Raw genomic sequence first — 23,455 nt, 5'->3', positions numbered from 1 at the left:
ATAGGTTTTGGGCCATCATGTTTTCATTGTCATTTGTTTCTAGGTATTTTTAATTTCCTCTTTGAGTTCTTCAGTGATCTCTTGGTTATTTAGTAGTGTATTGTTTAGCCTCCATGTATTTGTGTTTTTTACAAATTTTTTTTCCTGTAATTGATATCTAGTCTCATAGTTTTGTGGTCGGAAAAGATACTTGATATGGTTTCAATTTTCTTAAATTTACCAAGGCTTGATTTGTGACCCAAGATATGATCTATCCAGGAGAATGTTCCATGAGAACTTGGGAAGAACGTGTATTTTGTTGTTTTTGGATGGAATGTCCTATAAATATCAATTAAGTCCATCTTGCTTAATGTGTCATTTAAAGCTTCTGTTTCCTTATTTATTTTCATTTTGGATGATCTCTCCATTGGTGAAAATGGGGTGTTAAAAAAAGTCCTGCACTATAATTGTGTTACTGTTGATTTGCCCTTTTATGGCTGTTAGCATTTGCCTTATATATTGAGATGCTCCTATGTTGGGTGCATAAATATTTACAATTGTTGTGTCTTCTTCTTGGATTGATCCCTTGTTCATTATGTAATGTCCTTCTTTGTCTCTTGTAATACTCTTTATTTTTGAAGTCTATTTTGTCTGATATGAGAATGGCTACTCCAGCTTTCTTTTGCTTTGCATTTGCATGGAATATCTTTTTCCATGCCCTCACTTTCAGTCTGTATGTGTCTCTAGGTCTGAAGTGGGTCTCTTGAGAACAGCATATATACAAGTCTTGTTTTTGCATCCATTCAACCAGTTTGTCTTTTGGTTGGAGTATTTAATCCATTTACATTAAAGGTAATTATTGATATGTATGTTCCTATTACCATTTTCTTAATTGTTTTGGGTTTGTTTTTGTAGGTCTTTTCCTTCTTTTGTGTTTCCTGCCTACAGAAGTTACTTTAGCATTTTTTGTAAAGCTGGTTTGGTGGTGCTGAATTCTCTTAGCTTTTGCTTGTCTGTAAAGGTTTTAACTTTGTGTCAAATCTGAATGAGATCCTTGCTGGGTATAGTAATCTTGGTTATAGGTTTTCCCCTTTCATCACTTTAAATATGTTGTGTCACTCCTTTCTGGCTTGCAGAGTTTCTGCTGAAAGATCAGCTGTTAACCTTATGGGGAATCCCTTGTATGTTATTTGTTTCTTTTCCCTTGCTGCTTTTAATATTTTTTCTTTGTATTTCATTTTTGGTGGTTTGATTAATATGTTTCTTGGCGTGTTTCTCCTTGGATTTATCCTGTATGGGACTCTCTGCCCTTCCTGGACTTGATTGACTATTTCCTTTCCCATGTTAGGAAAGTTTTCAACTCTAATACCTTCTAATATTTTCTCAGACCATTTCTTTTTCTCTTCCTCTTCTGGGACCCCTATAATTTGAATGTTGGTGTGTTTAATATTTTCCCAGACGTCTCTGAGACTGTCCTCAATGCTTTTCATTCTTTATTCCTTATTCTGTTCTGTGATAATTATTTCCACTCTTTTATATTCCAGCTCAGTTTTCCGGTCTTCTGTCTCAGTTATTCTGCTATTGATTCCCTCTAGAGAATTTTTAATTTCATTTATTGTGTTGTTCATCATTGTTTGTTTGCTCTTTAGTTCTTCGATGTCCTTGTTAAATGTTTCTTGTATTTTCTGCATTCTATTTACAAGATTTAGATCATCTTTCTTATCATTACTCTGAATTCTTTTTCAGGTAGACTGCTTATTTCCTCTTCATTTGTTTGGTCTGGTGGGTTTTTACCTTGATCCTTCATCTGCTGCATATTTTTCTTTATTTTTATTTTGCTTAACTTACTGTGTTTGGGGTCTCATTTTCGCATGCTGCAGGTTCATAGTTCCCATTCTTTTTGGTGTCTGCCACCAGTGGGTAAGGATTGATCAGTGGCTTGTGTAGCCTTCCTGGTAGAGGGGACTGGTGCCTGTGTTCTGGTGGGTGGGACTGGATCTTGTCTTTCTGGTGGGCAGGGCTGCTTCTGGTGGTGTATTTTGGGGTGTCTCTGAACTTATTATGATTTTAGGCAGCCTCTCTGCTAATGGGTGTGGTTGTGATCCTTTCTTGCTAGTTGTTTAAGTTGGGGCCTCCAGCACTGGAGCTTGCTGGCCATTGGGTAGGGCCGGGTGTTAGCATTGAGACAGAAATCTCTGGAAGAGCCTATGCCATTTGATATTACTTGGGACCAGGAGGTCTCTGGTGGCCAAATGTCCTGGACTTGGCTTTCCAGCCTCAGTGGCTCAGGCCTGACACCAGGCCAGAGCACCAAGACCCTGAGGTGCCCAGAAAAATCTTGGGAAAATGCCTTTGCCTCCTCAACTCCATGATGAGTGAGGATTTGCTCCAGGCTTCACCACTACGTCTTACCATTTGTTTGAATTATTACAAATTTTGAATTAGTGAAGTCCAAATTAAGAAGTTCTAAAGGACCATTATAATAGTTAATGTGAATATAGAATATATTGATACTTTAGAATTCCATTTAGTAAAAACAAATGGTGATATGTTCATGAATTAATCATTAATAGTTTAATTATGTAAAGCAATCCTGCAATTTAATGGAAAGAATAGAAGAGTTTACTTTCTACTTCATTAAAATTCAGGTAATTTAATTTCCACAAATAATTAGAAAGGGGATAATTTACTGATCTAGGGGAAAGACAGAAGTGCATAAAACCACTAATCATATTAGAAAAATTAGATGTCATTTTGAGGATTAACCAAACTTTGAGCTTAGTTTTTAACCCAATCAAATGAGGGATGACAAAATTTAAATTCCCACTCTTATGGAAATACTAAAACATGTATGATCCCTACAGATGTAAAAAACAAACTTATGGTTACCATGGGGTAAGGGGGGGAGATACTAATTGGGAGATTGAGATTGACATATACACACTACTATATATAAAATAGATTACTAATAAGGACCTACTGTATAGCACATGGAACTCAGTACTCTGCAATGGCCTATATGGGAAAACAATCTAAAAAAGAATTGATATATGTATATGTATAATGATTCACTTTGCTGTACACCTGAAACTAAGACAACATTATAAAGAAACTATACTGCAATAATTTTAAAATATATATATACGATCTTAACATAATAGATTCTGATACTTTAATTTTGATATTTTTTTTCCTTCCAAAGACTAGTAAAATGCTAGCTCATTCTATACTTCCCTGGTGACCACTAAGGGGCCTTGAGATATTTTATGCATAGTAAATATGGAAAACTAAAACCTCCAAAAAATGTATATGTAGAGTAGAATATTTTATAACCTGTGTGGCAACCAGAAATAATAACTTTGTTATGGCTAAATCATGGGAAATAAGACTCCCATATTTTGAATAAGACAGCCATATTTCATTATTATGTTTTTAGGTGGTTTCCTTTGCTCTAATGATTATTGCAATTAAGATAATTTATAATATGATATGGTATATAATGTTTTTATTGTGACTTTTTTCTTTTCCATTGGCTCCTCCTGAATATAGTTCATACTTTTAATCCTGTGTCTTGTCTTTCCATAATTCTCAGCCCACTTCATCCTCATCTGTCTGCCTGTATTGCTGGTTTTTTGCTTTCTGAGACTTGCATTTCATTTGTTCTCCAGTAGTTCCTAATGACTGACTAGATCCTGACAAATTTCCTTACCTAGACATCTAGATGCCAAATTCACAAGTACTATGAAAGACAAAACAAAATAAAAATGTTTCCCAGAAACATTAAACTCAGTCTAAAAAATATATTTTGCTTTTTACATTCAAATTTAATCAAGCTTTGAGAACTGAACAACCTATTATAATGTTTTTTTCAAGAACTTACGTACCATGTATGAATTACATTTATATTTTAATTCTGCCTTTACAACAACACTCTGAAAAATACCACTGTGTTCTTTTTCTATTAATACAATCACAGGCCCTGAATACTTTAAACATCTGATGTAAACATATGATCAGATTCATTTGATCCTATGAATGGTTTAGAAATAAGAAAAATATAAGTAGCAAACAAAACAGTGATGTGATTCTCAGAGAATGCCAAACGTAGGTTTAGAGGATTGTACTGTACTGCTTTCAATAGAGTATTCTTAAATCACTGAGAGGGAGGGATTATTTCAGTTCATCATTTCTACTTCTGTCACTATGTCATCAGTAGTTCTACTTTGGGTTGGGGAATAACATCACTCTGAAAAAAGAAGCAAGAACACTGTGTGTGGCCTAAGTATTCAGATAAAACATATATGCAAATTGCAATAAAGCCATCCAACTCTATTAGATTAAGATGCAACTCATTATTCTGCTTTTGTTTATTCTTGTATTTCCTGTTTTCCAACTATGCTACAAATCAAATATTTGGCACAAGAATCTAAAAAATATAAATCAAAAGCAAAACACTTCATTTTCAACCTGGAAATATTTTTTCAAAGAGAAATATCATTCCCTTTTTCATGTGTCTCCTCTAAAATCTGGTAGTGAAGAACATAGTTTTTATCTTTTAAAATATCCATAGATAAGATTTTTTTTAGAGGACAATAAATGACACAGCTTCAAGAGCCCTGTCTTTCTGAAACAAGTTCTAAAAGTAAAGACTCTAAAATGCTGAAGTTAGTAGGTCAGCCCAGGTAATTAACACAGTTCTCAAATGACTTCTAAGTCAAGCAATCCCCAGATCCCTTATCTTCCTACCTTAAAATATCTTGAGTTAAAAATGTGATTTCCAGGTCACTAACTTGTAATGCTTACATTTTATCAGTATCATAAATGATTTAAGAAGCTTTCAGAAGTTATTATAATTTCTGAATTTTTAGTTCATAAATTATAAAACTGCTGTCAACAAATTTATCTTTTCTAAGATTTTCTTTAGAATAAATGTGTACTTTATCTGTACCAACTATTTAGAATACAATACAAAGATTCCAACCTTCTGTAAGTTAAATGTGCAATGTAATGTAAGTAGTTAAATGGTATTGTGGAGTACTAGAAATAAATCAGCCTTAGGATCAGACAGATCTTGGTTTGGCTTGAAACCTAACTCTTCATTTACTAGCTTACATAATATTAGGCAATTTTTAAATCTTTCTGAGCCTGAGTTTCCATATCTGAAAAATAGAGATAAATTTTTAACTTACAGACAGTGAATATTAAAAGACTTAATATATAAGAAAATATATAGCATATTGCCTGACTCATAACTGACACTCATTAGTCTGTAATTATGATTATGATTATTATTATACTGTTAATGTGTGAGGATATGTAAGTCTTCCTTTTCTGATAGTGAAGACCAACATAAAAGACTGTTTTATATTTATGTGGGAATTTTCTCCATAGTTAAAATTATAAATTACATAGCTCATTTAAAAAATAATTTAGTTATATTGTTGTTCAAATTGTGTCTCCTACTATATAGCAACTCTGAAGGGAAATAGGTCATAACAGGTATCCATAAGGCAAGTGTCAGTTTTGTCAGCTCCCACTTCAGCCTCATGAAGAAGTTTTGTTGTTATTTTCACAAAAGCTCTTTTGGATCTAAAAGAGCTAAAGTTATTTTTATAAATAAATATTTTCACTTGGTTAGCATGTTAATATTTATTTTACTCTGCTTGAAGAATGAATATTTGGAAGACATTTGAACATTACCCACAGTAAATATATTAGCATGATCGTCAGTCTCTCCCTATTACTAATTTAATTATAGTTCACTTAGATATGTAAAATAGATAGAAATTCTTTAACTGTATTTTAGAATGAAGAGAGGAAGGTCACAAGTACAACAAGTAAAACAATTATTTAAGAGCTAACATTTTTCCATAAAGATTATCATTAAAATTCACTACCATTAGTTTTATTTACTTTGTCCTTTGGATTATTTCTCTCTTTCATTAAATTTTATTTCAAAACTAAGAAAGACAACAGCAAAATCAAATAGCATTTGGAGTATAGGGCACTCTAAGTAGTAACACTTCAGTTTACAGCATTCTCCTGAGAATACCTTTTAAAATATATTATTTTGTCTTTATATGATGATATGCAAAGCCTTGGTTTTATATTCCACATATTTATCTATATTACAGTCTCTATCTAATTTTTGTTTGGTGTATAGATGAGAATATACATTTTTCTTTTTAATCTAGGTCTAGGACTTGATCTTGAAATTGACTTACACTAGGTAGCACATTTTCACTAAGGTGAGTAGAACTGTGATGTGTGTATCTGCACAGACATAAATTCAGACAATTTTTGTAAAACAACATTAAGGTCTTACCAAGAAAGCTTGGAAAATGAGGGTGTCAATGAGCTTTTTTATATATAACAAATAGCCTTCCATGATGATTCCCAAAAGGAAAAAACTACATGCACTCCTGGAAGACATAAACATATTGGAAACAAGTATAGCTCTTCACATTAAAAACACTGTGATATGTTTTATTATCAACTCTAACAGCTTTTTGCTTATGTTAAAGGAAACACTTGATAGACATCACAGATTCAATATATTATGGAAAATGTGACTTAATTACAATAACTTATCCAAAAGGAATCTTGAGTCAACATGTACCAATACTTAGTGAGTGACTTGGCTGCTTTACTTGCAAATGATTATACCAGATTTCATAACTTATTATTCAGCATTCTATAATCGTTCATTTTCCATTAGTAGATTGAAATTGTTATTTTGAATAGAAATATATTCATTTACAATATAAAAAACTTAGGTAGAACTACAAATGTAATTCCTATAAGAAAATTAATATATTTTCCAAGATAGGATCATTCATGATAAAATATTTTTATATTTTAAAAAATATGCCTTATTAAAAGAATTCTATCATTGATGCAGAAATCTGACCTCTGTATTTAACATAAGTCACTCACAAATTTCATGAATCTTATAAAACAAATGAAGAATAGTAATGTTACTAAGTCCAAGCTCGTATTGCTCCCTCACAGCAGGCCAGTAAATCGAGAGACGAAGTTTTGGGGCAAGGAATATCGACTTTATTCAGAAAGCCAGCAGACTGAAAAGATGGTGGACTAGTGTCCCAAAGAACCATCTTCCCCAAGTTAGAACTCAGACTTCCTTATTAATACGAAAAGGGGTGGGGCGGAGGTGGCTGGTTGTTGCAAACTTCTTGTTGTCAGAATCCTTTGTTCTTGCAGCTGTCCCCCGTGTAGGTCAGGTCACAATGTTCCTGTAAACCTCCAATAAGACAAATGTTATTCTCTGTTCCACAACTTTTTACCTCTATATGAATGAAATGTGTTATAGATTTAAAGGTCAAGCCTGGAAGGCGGAGCCTTGAGAATGGGCTATTATATATATTTCAGGTTTTTTCTTCTCTGTTACAGTAACATTGTAACAAAATACTATCAACAGTCTTTAGAAAACCATATTAAAACAATAAATAAGCAAACATTTTAATACCATATTAAGAAACTGGTTGGGAGACTACTTTCCCTTGCCTCACCCACTGTTCCCATTGGAAACCCCAAAGCATTAGCAATTGCTACATAAAAGTCTTTCACCAGCCTCAACAAACTTCACACATCAATCTTCACATCTAAGGGACTATCATGTATGCATAGATTGTGTGAATGTCTCATCATTCTGGTTTGTCAACCTCTTTTCAGGTACTTTTTGTCCAGCATGGTGTAACCAAAAAAAATATAAAAAAAAACCCATTAGGTTCCCTTCAGTTAAATAATTTTCCCCCAAATAACACACACCAAAGAAGTAAAAAGACCACCAACTTCTCTTGACCCTGCTGCTGTTTAAATCACAATTCTATATTATTCTTTCTTGTCCTTGCTGTAGTTCATTAAATCTGTGAATGCTACTTATTGCTTTCACTTTTGTTCCACATGTAATCTGTACACCCCAATGAAGATAGTCAAATGCAGATGCTGAACATGCTGTGTACTTTTCTGCTGCCAGGCATCTGGCTCAGAATTGCCATTATTTCACTCAGGGAAGACCTTCAAATTGAGTCTCACTGCAACCAAATGCTAAATACTTTTACTCTCTTTGCTTCTTTGTCAAGTCACTATCAGGTGTAATCTAGGACTGCCCTTCAGACTAACTCATTCAGAGCAACTCCTTCCTATTGACTCAGTTCCTGACTGCAGATATCCCTTTTCTCAGTTTTCACTGCCTACACCAGGTTTCATAAAAGATCCATGATTTTCCTGGTGTTTAATCTCTGTTCCTAGTCTAAATTTTACTTTGCTACTTCTACATTCCATCTAACATGTTATGAGAAATCTAGCTGGGGAAAAATAACAGCAGTTACAACAATGACAAACTTTTGTTCATCTTGTTCTCCATTCTTCAAATACCTTTTTCACCCTTTTCTGCTCATCCAGGCCATGCCCATCCTTCAAAGCTAAGCTCACCTGTATTCTTTTTGTATACTTCTAAGGCTACCCTGTATTTTTTTCTGCCACTTTCACTGATTGTGGCAACCCAAAATGGTGATTATGATGATGAGATTACAATGATGACAGTGGTGTTTGTGCTGGTGTTTTTAGTGACTAGGATAGCTAATATTTAATGAGTATTTCCTGTTGTGTTCAGAAAAACCTCTTTGGAATTGGCACAAGTTTACTGATGAGAGGATTTAAGTATTAGGGAAGATAAGCAAATTTTTTAAAGTCACTTAATTAAGTGTCAGAATGGAAATTAAGCATTTGAGTAAAAAGCCTAAGTTCTTAATAACTACACCACACTGTCTCCTCTCAAATTTTATTAATTTTAAAAATGCAATTAATGCAATATTTAATGTTTTTGACATCTCGAGATTTTGTCATTTATTATTGTTAAATACATATAGTTGCTTTCAGTAAATGTTTATAAAACTAATGGAAAAAATTACCTGACCTTATCATATTTAATTTTATATATAGCTTACATTAGTTTTCTAGGACTGCCAAAATGAAATAGCACAGACTTGATTACTTAAACAATATAAACGTACTTTCTAACAATTCTGGAGGCTAAAATTCTAAGAGCAAATAAATTTTAGAGTCCTAGATGAAAGTGATTTCAACTTTGATGCCATCATCATTTATCATAATTAAGTAACAACAAAATTTTAAAATATATTATCCCCAACATTAATAACTGATAAGCCTTCATAAATGGCAAAATGTTTTGGTTTTAATGGAAACATTGCAGGCATTTGCTTTGTATTATCCATATATAATATTTCCTTTCAAATAACAATTTCAGTCATTTACAACAGATGATATCTTAATATATAATCCCATATGATATATTAAAATATTTATTTCACACAAAAGAATACATCATTTCTTCAGAGAAAAATTTATACCTACTATAGGTTTAGAATGTTGGCTTAATTTATGCCACTCAGATCATTATATTATCTGCATGATTGCAAGTTTATATTATCTGAATAGCTATCTTAGCAAGAAGAAGCTCTAAGTTTGTGATTTGCTTCTGAGATTTAATTCATACACTTCCAGGACTCCAAATGTAATAAAGTTCAAGCTACAACAGCATTAAAAATGTGCATAAATTAATACCTTAATCAGGCATTTACTGAGTGCCTTCTATTTGCCAAGAAAAGCACATGGATGAAGCTTTAACAGCTCTCCAAAGGAGAGTCACTACAAAAATTTTATTTAAGCCATAAGCTTGTCCCTTGGATTGAAGAGAGCAATCTTTCATATGGTCCAGCATCACCATATACAAAAAAATAGAAATTAATTTTCTGTGTAGTTTTACATTCCCTCAGTAAGAAAATGCTCTTTTCTATAATGAGTTTTGGGAACTAAGTTAACATCATTAGAAGAAGGCTAAGTTTCCATTTAACCTCCATGACTCACTTGAAAACTGGAATTTACAACAGAAAAAAATATGAAGCTATTTGAGAAATGTCTAAATAAGAAGTTATGCTCTCTATGTTAGCAGCATGTGGTTCTGTGTCTTTACAACATTTGAACTAAGTTAAAAGGCACATTCTCTAAAATAACTGCATTCAGATTTTCAACTTCAAACTCAGAGGCTTGCCAAGAATATCTTTACAAAGTATCTATATTTTAATTTTTTAAGTATATTTCCAAATTGCCTTCCAAAGTGACCTCCAAAATTAATGACACCAATTTTTTAAGATAATTCCCTCCATTTTTTCTCAAAGTAAATTTTTTACAAAAGAGTTTTGCAGCAAAAGCAATATTAAAGGCTTATTGTTCTGATATCTGTTTCACTACTACTCAGAAAAACATAAGAAACTCAAGTATTCTCCTTAAAATTAACTAAAATCAGACTGCAGTAACTTCTGTGATTTCAGCACAATGGTGGATTAAGAAGTTCCAGATCCTTGTCCTCTATGGAAATATCAAGTAAGCAACTACAGATTGATTTAAAAAGCTTCATGGGAGCTCTGCAAGCAAATAAAGGATATACAGCAGCCAAGTAAATGTCTGATCAAGAAAAGGTCACATTCAAATCAACAGAAATTTCATGGCATTTATGCTTGCTCTTATACCAGGATAGAACAGCATAATTGGAAGAAGGCAACTTATTTCTTGATTTCCCCCTCAAGATACAAGAAATGAGTGGAAATTTTGGCCACATTCTGGTCTATCTGTAGGCTATGCAACAAACTAATTTCAGTTTTGCCTAACTCAATGATCAGATGAGAATAGCAGTATGGTTTGGATGCCAAGTTGGAAGCCACAAAAAGTAGTGGCAGGTACAATAGCACATGAAAATTGCAGGACTACAGACCCATGGATACATGGGGGCAAGCAATTATAGGCAAAGGTATACAAAAGAATATCTAAGGTCTGACAAAGAAGCAGAGGTGAGACATAGAGAAATTAAGATCTGTATAAGCAAGTGTGTATATGTGAGATTGGAATAAAAAAGCACACATGCAAGTCCACAGAGATGCATTCTCAGAAAAGTCCTGAGAACTCAACTTTCATGTTGGGCTGATTAGTGAAATACTTCCCCCACACAGAGCCAGTATGCAAAGATTAGGAAAAGTGACTGTTTTTCCAAATACCCAATTTTAGCAAAAGATCACAAGGAAACAAGGAAACATGGCTCATTCAAAAGGGACAAAATAAATATCAGGAAACTGACCCTAAAGAACAACAGATTTTAAAATTTCTAGATAAATAACTTAAACAACTTTCTTAGATATCCTCAAAGAGCTAAAGGAAAACACAGAAAAAGAACTAAAAGAAATCAGGAAAGCAACATATGAACAAAATAAGAATATCAAGAAAGAGAGAAATTACAAAAAAGAAGCAAACAGAAATTCTGGACATGAAAAATACAATACTAAATTGAAGAATTTACTAGAGGGTTTCAATAGCAGACTTGAACCAGCAGGAAAAAACCTGTGAATTTGAAGACAAGTTATATGAAATTTTCAAATCTAGAACACAAAGAAAAAAGAATGTAAAACAGTGAATGGAGCCTTAGAGACTTAAGAGCCATCATCGAACAGACCAATATATGCATAACTGAAATCCCAGAAAGCGAAGAGAGAGAAAAAGAGCAGACACCTTCTTTGAAGAAATCATGGTAAAGAAGTCCCCAAATTTGAGGAGGGACATAGATTTAAAATACAGGTAGCTAAATGAACTTCAAATAGGATAAACTCAAAGAGACCCAGACACATTGTAATGAAACTGTTGAAAGTAAAAGATCAGTTTTGAAAGCAGCAGAAAAGAAATGACCCAACACATACAAGGAATCATCAATAAAATTATCAATAATTTTATGATCAGAAACCTTGCAAGACAGAAGGCAGTAGGATGATATACATTTGTCCTTCAGTATCCATGGGGAATTCGTTCCAGGACCCACCGCAGATACAAAAATCTGTGGATGGGTTCAACATGTGGAACCCAGGGGTATGGAGGGCTGACTCTATTTAAAGTACTGAAAGAGGGCTTCCCTGGTGGCACAGTGGTTGAGAGTCCGCCTGCTGATGCAGGGAACGCAGGTTCATGCCCCAGTCTGGGAAGATCCCACATGCCGTGGAGTGGCTGGGCCTGTGAGCCATGGCTGCCGAGCCTGCACATCCAGAGCCTGTGCTCTGCAACAGGAGAGGCCACAACAGTGAGAGGCCCGCATACCAAAAAAATAAAAAGAAAAAAGTACTGAAAGAAAAAAAATATCAAATGAGAATTCTATATCTGTAAAAACAGTCCTTCAAAAATGAGGGATAAATTAATATATTTGCAGATAAGCAAATATTGAGAAAGTTTATTACAACTAGACCTTCACAACAAGATATGTTAAAGGGAGTCCTTCAAGTTGAAAAGATGTATCAAAATACCAAAACTTATCATAAGCAGCAAAAGCAGTGCTAAACAGATAATTTTTAGCTATACATGCTTACATTAAAAAAGATAAAGGATGTCAAATCAAAAAGCTAACTTCATTCCTCAGCCACTATAGAGAACAGTATGGAGGTTCTTTAAAAAACTAAAATTAGAGCTACCATATGATCCAGCAATCCCACTCCTGGACATATATCTGGAGAAAACCATAATTCGAAAATATACATGCACCCCAGTGTTCATTGCTGAACTATTTACAATAACCAGGACATAGAAGCAACCTAAATGTCCATCAACAGAGGAATGGATAAAGAAGATGTGGTACATATATACAATGGAATATTACTCAGCCATAAAAAAGAACAAAATAATGCCATTTGCAGCAACATGGATGGACCTAGAGATTGTCATACTGAGTGAAGTAAGTCAGACATAGAAAGACAAATATCATATGATATCACTTCTATGTGGAATCTAAAAAAAAAAGGTACAAATAAGCTTATCTACAAAACAGAAATAGTCACAGATGTAGAAAACAAACTTATGGTTACCAAGTGAGAAAGGCGGGGGAAGGGATAAATTGGGAGATTGGGATTGACATATTCACACTAATGTACATAAAATAGATAATAAGAATCTACTGTATAGCAAAAAATAAAACTAAATTGAAACAGAAGGAAGGGAATAAGAAATATTGACACAGAAATAAACAAAAAAATTTGACACAGAAATAAACAAAATCAAGAATTAAAAAATAGAGAAAAACCAATGAAACCAATAGTTAGTTCTTTGAAGGCATCAACAAAATTGGCAAACCTTAAGCTGCATGAGGAGGAAAAGAGAGAAGACTCAAGTAGCTAAAATCAGAAATGAAAAAACAAAAACATTGTAATTACTATGAGCAACTGTATGCCAGCTTTGGGATAACTAAATGAAGTGGACAAATTCCTAGAAACACACAACCTCACAAGAATGAATCATGAAGGAAAAGAAAATATGAACCAACTTGTAACTAGTAAAAAGTGATTGAGTCAGTAATCAAAAAACCTCCCAACAAAGAAGAGGCCTGAACCAACATGGCTTCACTGGTGAATTCTACAAAATATTTGAAGGGGAATTAATAACAATCCTCCTCAAACTCTTTCAAAATATTGAAGAGGTGGGAGCACTTCCAAACTCATTCCATGAGGTCACCATTACCCTGATTCCAAAACTAGACAGACACTACAAGAAAAGAAATCTGCAGACCAATATTTCTTATGAATATAGATGCAAAAATCTTCAACAGAACACTAGCAAACAGAATTCAATAGCACATTAAATGGACTATAAGCCATGATAAAGTGGGATTTATTCCTGCAATGTGAGGTTGTTTCAACATATGAAAATCAATCGATGCAATACCCTATAATTAACATAACATAGGAAAAAACAATCATCTCAACTGATGCAGAGAAAGCATTTTACAAAATTAAATACCCTTTCATTATTAAAAAAAAATTCAACAAACTAGAAAAAAGAGGGAAGCTACCACAACATAATAAAGGCCATTGTAAAAATCACCATATCAATGTTTACTGAAAGGTTTTCCTATAAGATGAGGAACAAGACAAGCATGCCCACTTGTGCCACTTCTACTCAATATAGTAGTGGAAGTCCTTGCCAGGGAAATCTCTCTCTCTCTCTCTCTCTTTCACACACACACACACACACACACACACACACACACACACAGGCATCCACATAGGAAATGAAAAAGAAATATTTCCCAGCAAGAACTTCCCAAAGCATATTCCTCCTTTAGAATATGCCCATCTCTGATACATGCTGGAGTATACACAAGGACAGCTAAGATAATTAGATATTGAATGTTTGATTGACTCAATGTGAATCAAACCATTTCTTGAACAGAGGAAAGATTAGGATAAGTGAAACCTGAATTCCTTCCATTCTATGGTGCCAAGGGATTGTTCCTTTCTAAAAAAAAATAAGCAATTTTTAAGGATATTCATATCCTATTACCCTGATTGTCCATACAGTATTGTGACAGAATGTCCAAAATAATCTTTAAAGGTTAAGAAGATTTGCAGGTGAATCATTTATTTGAATTACACAGACAAAAAGAGAGTAATGTCACCCTGGGCCAATTGTCTTCAAAGAAATACAGCCTAAATTGTGGGAGGGACCTAAAATTAATCTTAACTGGTGTTGGAAAATGATGCCTGGAAGCTAGAATCATAACAAGAAAAGTATGTTCATCTTACCATCAAAATTTTAAGCTTCTACTCACTGTAAACCTCTATGTGCTTGTGTTAGTACTTAAATTCCACCATTGTATGAGGTTGAAAAGACATGTAAACAGCTTTCATTATTGCAGATTCAACAGTCATCATCTTTACCTAAACAGTCAAAGGGTACAAACTTCCAGTTAGAAGATAAATGAGTTCTGAGGATCTAATATACATCATGGTAACTATAGTTAACAATACTGTATTGTATACTTGAAAATTGCTAAGAGGGTAGATCTTAAATATTCTCACCACACACACACAAAATGGTAACTATGTAAGATGATGGATACTTTAAACTTATTGTGGTAATCCTTTCACAATATATATGTATATCAAATAATCACATTGTACATCTAAAACTTAATGTAGTATGTCAATTATATCTCAGTAAAGCTGAAAAAAAATAAAAGATGGAAATATGTTTATTTTCTTGATGGGAATGACATATTGTAAACAATGTTGTGGAAGTCTCGGCCTTGAGATTATTCAAGAAATATCTCTGATGTGTAATAAGTACTCCATGGAGAAGCTTCAGAATATAATCAAATTTGAAAAGTATTTTGAATCATGCCTGCAATTTCATGCCAAATGGCATAATTGTGATGCTAATAAAAATCAAAGAGGCTTGTATCTTGAAGTTTATGTTTGTGCATATAACAATTAGCACTAGCCCTGCCATTGAACCATGCATAGTCACATCCATGGTTACATTCCAGACATAAATAGTAATCATGACACCTCACTTTAATGGAGGTTAGGGAGCAATAATAGTGAAATATTTAGGATTGGTGGGCAAATTTTAAGTTTACTTTAATTCTATTTATTTCTTTTAGAAATAAATTTAGCCTAAATTTCTACTGGATTTTTGCACACCCACTAGGAGAAAAAAATATATTCTCACACTCATCCCCCTTTTAGATTAGATACACAGCATCCTGAAGAAATGAATGTTAGTAGATCTGAGGAGCACTTCCATGCTGTAAACCATGCGGAACAAACTCTTCATAAAATGGAGAACTACCTGAAAGAGAAACAATTGTGTGATGTGCTACTCATTGCCGGACACCTCAGAATCCCAGCCCATCGGTAAGTATCCTTAAGCAGACAGATCATTTAATGACTATAGCTAGCATGAATGAGAAAGAATCAGTCCATTGATTACGAATTGGAGCATTGAGGAAAATAGATTTTTATGTTTTTATATTGAAAAAGCACTAGCCTATGTGATCTGTTTCCCTGTGTGATATTTAGAAGAGCCAAACTTTAGAGAAATTGATGAAGAGAAACAGCACAAATTGTCTAAACAGAATCAACTTACTTAATTTACCTTTCTAATTTCACTACACTTTACTGAACTATGAAAGATTTATGCAGAAAACGTACTCATCAGTGTTAAAAACTTACCGACTATATTTCATGTTTTTCAGTGAGATTATGGACTGATTTAATTTCCTATGAAACATTCCTAATTCCAGGTTGGTTCTCAGTGCAGTGTCTGATTATTTTGCTGCAATGTTTACTAATGATGTGCTTGAAGCCAAACAAGAAGAGGTCAGGATGGAAGGAGTCGATCCTAATGCACTTGATTCCTTGGTGCAGTATGCTTACACCGGTAAGTGCTTGGCATGTATTAACTCATTCAATCCTCACAGTAACTCTATATTATATAACCCACATTATTATTATTATGACTCTGCAAGTGAGAAAATTGAAGGATAAACCAGTTAAGTAAATTTCCTAAAGTAGTAAGTGGCAGAATCAGTATTTAAATACAGTAATATAAAAGAGCAAGAGGTAAATAATATACTATAAAATTTTTGACCATGAGAAAATAGAGCTATTTTAACACAAAGCTACAAGAGCATGTCTCTCTTTCTCTCTTGAGAGGTGTGGGTACATTCTTGTTTGTAAAAATGAGAGTGGAAGTGGGATATTCTAACTCTATAGATTTAGTCTCTTCTTTTGAAATAATAAAGTCATATTTAATCAAACTATCTAACAAAGGTAACAGGATGAGTTTGGGGGCCAAGAAATATTTATTTATTTATTCATTCATTCCAACTTTATTAAGGAATAATTGACAAATATAATTGTAGATATTTAAAGTATACAACTTGATGAATATATATATATATCATGTATATACACATATATGTGTGTGTATATATATGTATATATACACACACAGATATATATATATATGTATATATATATGAATGATTACCAAGATCAAGGTAATTAATTCACACATCATCTCATATAGATAACTCTTTTTTTTGGTGATACTGTTTAAGATACACTCTCAGCAACTTTCAAGTATGCAGTATTATTATTATCAAGTATGCATATTATTAACTAGAGTCACCATGCTGTACTTCTTATCCTGAGAACTTCTTATAACTGAAAGTTTTCACCCTTCGATCTACATTTCTCCATCTTCCCTTTCCCGCCCCTATTCCACATACAAGTGATCCCATACAGTATTTGTCTTTCTCTGTCTACCTTAGTTCAGTTAGCATAATGCCCTCCAGGTTCACCCATGTTGTTACAAATGGCAATATTTCCATCTTTCTCATAGTTGAATAGTATTCCATTGTGTGTGTGTATATCACATTTTATTTATCCATTCATGTGTCAAAGAACATTTAAATTGTTTCCATATCATGTGAATAATGCTGCAATAAACAAGGGAGAGGAGCTATTTCTTTCAGATCTTGTTTTCATTTCCTTTGGAGTGGGATTGCTGGATCACATGGTAGTTCTATATTTTTTTTATTTTTTAGGAGCCTTCATACTGCTTTTCTTAATGGCTGAACGAATTTACATTTTCACCAAAAGTGCACAAAAGTTCCCTTTTCTCCAAAGCCTCACTAACATTGACTATCTCTTCTCTTTTTTATAATAGCCATCCTAACAAGTATGAGATATCTCATTGTGGTTTTTATATGCATTTCCCTGATGAGTAGTGCTGCTGAGCACCATTTAACATACCTATTCATCATTTGTATGTCTTCTTTGGAAAAAAAAATTCTATCCACGTTTTTTGCCAATTTTTAATTGGATTATTTGCTTTTGTGCTATTGAGTTGTATGAGTCCTTTATACATTTTGGATATTAAACCCTTAACATGTATAAGGTTTGCAGATATTTTCTCTCATTCTGTAGGTTTCCATCTCTATTTTTTGCTTCCTTTGCTGTGGAGAAGATCTTTAGTTTGATGTAGTCCCACTTGTTTATTTTAGCTTTTGTTCACTGTGCTTTTGGTGTCTTACCCATGAACTTATTGCCAAGACCCAAGGAGCTTTTATGCTATGTTTTCTTCTATGAGTTTTATTGTTTCATTCATTGAGAAATAAATGTTATTCTTAATAACCAGGGCAAGTTTCAATGTTTACAGCAGATGAATCTGAGAATAGTTCATATTTCTCTGAGTTTCATAAAATATAGGCAGGGCTCTCCCTTCAAAATCCAGGATAAGAAACAACACAAGAAAGTTTGCCAATGGGCTGGATCCCTTTACAACACATTTTAGAGGTCGAAGCGAATACATAGCAGCTTACAGTTTTTATTATTCATTTTTATGGTTATGCAATCAGATAGAATTCATATTAAGGTATTTTATAAAACAAAATTATAAAATAATACTTTATAGTTTATATAATCCATATGAAATATCATTCTTTATAATTTCCCTATAGCTTGGCTAAAACAGAAATATAGGAATATATCTTATCAAAATAACTTACAACATTTGCACTAATTCATCAATAATTCTTGCTTCAAAAATAATACAGATATATCAATATAAAGGAAACAGCTTAAATTGCTCTGATCTTGGTTTTTAAAAATCTTTACAGATATTTTTAAACAGAATCTGTTTTTTATACCTAAGAAAATAATCATATAAACAATTCTTTAGCTGAGGACTCTTGGCAACATTTTCTTTCTTTTAAGACGGTGCTGGGCATTAATTCCAGATGTAATATTTGGGCAAAGTCATCCTTATCAGCTAATAAATACAGATGCAAAAATATGGACATATAAGCTTAATGTTATTTACCCAGACATTTTTCCACACAAATGACAGGTACCTGTATTGCCCATTGTACAACCCTTATACAATATGACATAATGCTTCTTGAGTCATAATGTAGACAGTTTTTAGTATTAGATTTAGATGCAGGTCTAAGATGATAAAGAAACAAGAAATTGCTTTTTGTTGCAATGGTGGTACTCACTGTTCATTTGCTCCAGTTGTTTTTGATAATCTAGTATGGCTCCCTTCAGCCATCTTATTAGTGTTTGTACATACTCACTTGCATATATTCACCTCAAAAGGTATTCCCTGAATAGTTACTGTACACTAGAAAAAGTAGCCCTATTAATTAAAGAAATTGAAAATTTTAGCTATCTATCATATTTGTGTCTTACTTTATGGAATATATAATAATTCTTTACTTTTTCAAACCATTTAGGTGTCCTGCAATTGAAAGAAGATACTATTGAAAATTTGCTGGCTGCAGCTTGTCTTCTGCAGCTGACTCAAGTCATTGAAGTCTGCTCCAATTTTCTTATAAAACAACTCCACCCTTCAAACTGCTTAGGGATTCGATCGTTTGGAGATGCCCAGGGCTGTACCGAGCTCCTGAGTGTGGCACATAAATACACAATGGTAAAATCAATTGCTTCATGTTAACTTATAGTGATAATATATTAACACAGTGTCTAAACTAATTATATGTTTACAGATATGTGTTTGTGTGTGTGTGTTTGTGTGTGTAGAACCATTCCAAGGTAAAGATTATAATGTTGGGATAAAATTAAAAAGCAATATGAATTTACATAATTTTCAAATGACTTGCACAAAATAGATATTAGATACAAATATTTGTCTGGTTGAGCTGTACACAAGCAAATTTCACATTTTTCAAACTAAAATGATTTAATTAAATCTCAGAGCTTGGAGAAATGAAAATATTGCCAACAATTAAACTGGACAAATGCATATTTCAAGTAGAATCCACAGTAACAAGAAAACATAATTTCCCTGATGTTTTTATACTATTAGAACTTTACTTCATAAAGTTGTACAAATTATTATTTCTAATGAAATTTATCGGGTTGGCCTAAAGGTTTGTTCGGGTTTTTCATACGATGTTATGGAAAAACCCGAACAAACTTTTTGGCTAACCCAATAGGCATCATTCAATAAGTAAAAAAGTAATATTATTGGATCACTATTAACTGGAAGAACTTAAGAACTATCAAAATTAGTAAATCAGACAATTCTATTGAATGGAATTTTTATTTCTTAATGAAAACATGTTATTTCGGTGAAAACAACTCAATTCTTTAATTAACTTAAAATTCCTCTCAATTCTGTTAGTAATTATAATAAATTAACTGAACATATTTGATGTGTTAATTCTTTAAAAGTTGCATGGGATAAGACTATCTTTATTCAGTCAAGTGAGAGTGACATGAAATATAGATTGTAGGGAGGCAAGTAAAAGTAGACAGAGGATATTAAATAAATCCTTACCATTCATGCTAATAATTCCTTTATACAAAGAAGAAAATGAACTTTTTAACCTCTGAAGCAGGGAACAACACAAGAGATGGATCTTTCTGAGAAACCAAATTAAAAGATAAAATTTCAAGCTAAGAAAATAGCTACCTTTATTTAAGATTCAAAAATAAAGGCAAGTACATAAAAATGAACAATAGAGAATCACAACTAAAAACAATAAAATTAACAGTACATTTTAGAATTGAGATGCATATAATTAAAAAAATATTTCTAGAGTTTCATACAGACCTTAAAATTTTCAAACTTATAATATTTGAATTCTCTTAAAAATTCTTGTAAAACTTCCCCTCTCTTCTTCCCACCCTTGGTCATTGTTCAAAATTTGAAGTTTTAAACATATTTCTGAAACAATACCATTATATGGCGAATCATATTATAATAGATTGACATTTTAACATGTCATTTAATTATGCTATTTATATTCCTATGTCCTAAATATAGATGCTATATAATCTATAGGAACAGCAGTTCAAAGGTTAATCCTACCACAAATGCCAAACATGAAAACTTCCTGTTAAATTACTTAAATTCTTGAACTAACTATTAACAGTTTCCTGTCTGGTATCTTACTCTTGCAGACAAAACACATTCTGATAAACAGCTTGAGTTATTTTTGTTGCTCAAAATGAACTTGTCTTCCTTTTCCTATTATGTGACTGAAACTGAGTGTTAAAGCAGGATGTGCAAAAAAATGCAATGCTGTTATCTCCTTTAATCCCTCTTTAGTTATTTTAGTATATATTATAAATGCAGCAAAAGATGTCAAGATCTTGCTAAAATAATGCTTTTATAATACTGTACTGATAATATAAAAATGCAAATAATTTTAATCTCTAAGAATAATGCTAAACTAAGGATTCAGTTACAGTCATTTGAATCATAGACTGAGTAAAACAGATTGCCCTTTCTAATGTGAGTGGGCCTCATCCAGAAATACCCTCACAGACACACTCAGAATAATGTTTGGCCAAAAGTCTGGACATTCCATGGCTCAGTCAAGTTCACATAAAATTAACCATCACAATTATATAAATAGTAGTCTGCATTGATGAAACATTCAGCAAATATGCTATATTCATTGAATACATTTTGCAACAATGTAAGTGTGGATTTTAAAAATGAATACTAAACCAAGGGCACTCTCTCTCACACTCTTGTTTTTTTTTTTTTTTTTCTTTCGTTGGAGAGTGGATAGAAAGAAGAATGAGAGAATGAGAGATGGGGTCTTCCATAATATTTACACAGTTTCAAAGTTTACATACACTACTAGTAATGGGTAACCATAAGCTTTAGAGTGTTTTATCTTTTTCTTAACCCTTTCATAAAAATTATGTCATTTATGAAAGGCAGTTGAAGTATTGAACAAAATGAAGTAGACCTAAAGGCATAGGTGTGAGTTCATACTTAGCCATTTACTGCACAAGAGATCAAACAATTCACATAGCCTGTTTTCTCATCAGAATAATTCCACCTCCCACAAGACTGCATTGGTGATGACTTAAAGTTTGTGAAAGAAATCTGTAAAGTGTGAAGTGCTGTACAATTGTAATGTATTTTTAGTTTTAGTACTAGCTCCACCATTTTGCTATAGATGAGAGGGTTTTCAACAAGGAACATCTGCTATAGTAAAAGCAGCAGTTCTCTCTCAATTACTTGATTAGTCACAAGAGGGCTCTTTGTCTAAATAGGCAAGTTAACTTGGAATTTACGGTATCAGAGCTTCCTGATGGGTCTATCAAACTTGATGATTCTTGTATGGATAATTTTGCTATTAGGTTAACTCAGTCCCACAATGACTAAACTCAAGGGCACTGGTGGTTCATTGGCAGAAGTCTTGCCTCCTACAATGGCTAAACTCAGAGTGGAGCTGAGGGAGTGATTTGATTTATCCAGATCCCCCAGTTATACAGAGGCTGTCTTAAGCTGCTTCCAGAATATCTATTTATTGGGCAACATAAATTACCAACTAGACTTGCTTATATCAATTTCAGAAGTATATTTTATTGCATTTAAATCTTAAGATCTTTACTATGAAAAATGTTGGAAATGATAATTGTGTTGTCAAAGAAAATATATAACATTATAAATAGGAAAAATATAGTGGTGTTTTGATGAAAAAAATTGAAACACAGCTGCCTGAAATTTGATACTTGATAAAAATACAACACAAATGACAGAAGAGAGAATCAAGTTATAAAACATAAAAATTGAGAGATAGCCCCACTCCCCCTCAAAAAATAACTCCAAAGGAGTCACTTTTAGATTAACCTGACTCTGTAGATGTTTATCCATTGTAAAATAACTTTGCCTTGGTTAATAGAAGATTGTGCTTTTTTACAAGAGAAGTTTTTAATCAGTCTCTTTTTCTTATCTCAAATGAATTCAGTATGTTGCCCCATCAAATGCACAGCCAAATCTGCCTCTACCAGGCCTTCAATATAACCTCCACCTTGAAAATTTTTAGCATTTCTCTTCAGGTTTTTGGCTAAAGGCCAACTTGACATCAGTCAGTTCTGGAGTCATAAACTGTTGTCACCTACAAATCTGAGAGAGAAAAGCACTGGCATCAACTCAGACACTACCCATGTGGCCTGTGAAGTAGTTAAGGCCTTTCCTTGTGTTTAATAAACAACTCCCAGTGGAAGCATTTTGTTCCTCAGCTTCAGAGGCTCCTCCAATACCCTGTCACGGGCAGCAATAACATCTATTTTCTATGAATGCATATATCTGTCTCTCTGGCTTTTTCTGAAGTTTAACAAAAAGAAATGCTTTGGTAAGCTTATTTTGTTAAGAAGTTTCTAAAGTACAAAGTTTCAGTAGAAGACTTCTCTTTTCTAGGAACACTTCATCGAGGTAATAAAGAACCAAGAATTCCTCCTGCTTCCAGCTAATGAGATTTCAAAACTTTTATGCAGTGATGACATTAATGTTCCTGATGAAGAAACTATTTTCCACGCTCTAATGCAGTGGGTAAGGCATGATGTGCAGGCTAGGCAACAAGACCTAGCAATGCTGCTTTCTTACATCAGACTGCCATTACTTCCACCACAGGTATGGAAACTTACCCAAGGAATGTAAATTATAGTTCTAAACAACAACTAGGCATTAAGCCATTCCTTTTTTTTTTTTTTAATTTGATACAGAGAATTTCTGGTACAGGATTTGTTTCACAGAAGGACATGTACAGCCTTCAATTAACAATATTAATAAT

General features: G+C 33.0%; 1 protein-coding gene across 7 annotated transcripts in view; it reads left to right on the top strand.

Moving 5' to 3' along the window:
• The window catches only part of KLHL4 (kelch like family member 4), a 114,875-nt gene that overhangs the window by 44,705 nt on the left and 46,715 nt on the right, over positions 1-23,455 (top strand). For 6 of the 7 annotated variants that reach the window (XR_012329428.1, XR_012329427.1, XM_073799691.1 and 3 more), the window contains exons 2-5: positions 15,573-15,740; positions 16,130-16,266; positions 19,130-19,326; positions 23,083-23,295. Coding sequence is in view for 5 of the 7 variants with exons in the window: in XM_073799691.1 (XP_073655792.1) it covers positions 15,573-15,740; positions 16,130-16,266; positions 19,130-19,326; positions 23,083-23,295 (715 nt within the window). In the remaining 2 variants the exon portion in view is untranslated. Of the gene's footprint in view, positions 1-14,740; positions 14,833-15,572; positions 15,741-16,129; positions 16,267-19,129; positions 19,327-23,082; positions 23,296-23,455 lie in introns of all 7 variants that reach the window. The other variant, XM_073799692.1, reaches the window with a different exon arrangement.

This window comes from Tursiops truncatus, chromosome X (genome assembly GCF_011762595.2).
Source record: "Tursiops truncatus isolate mTurTru1 chromosome X, mTurTru1.mat.Y, whole genome shotgun sequence".
NCBI classification, from domain to species: Eukaryota; Metazoa; Chordata; class Mammalia; order Artiodactyla; family Delphinidae; genus Tursiops; species Tursiops truncatus.
Note: the sequence above shows the minus strand (reverse complement) of the source record. Positions and strands in the feature narration are given on the sequence as shown.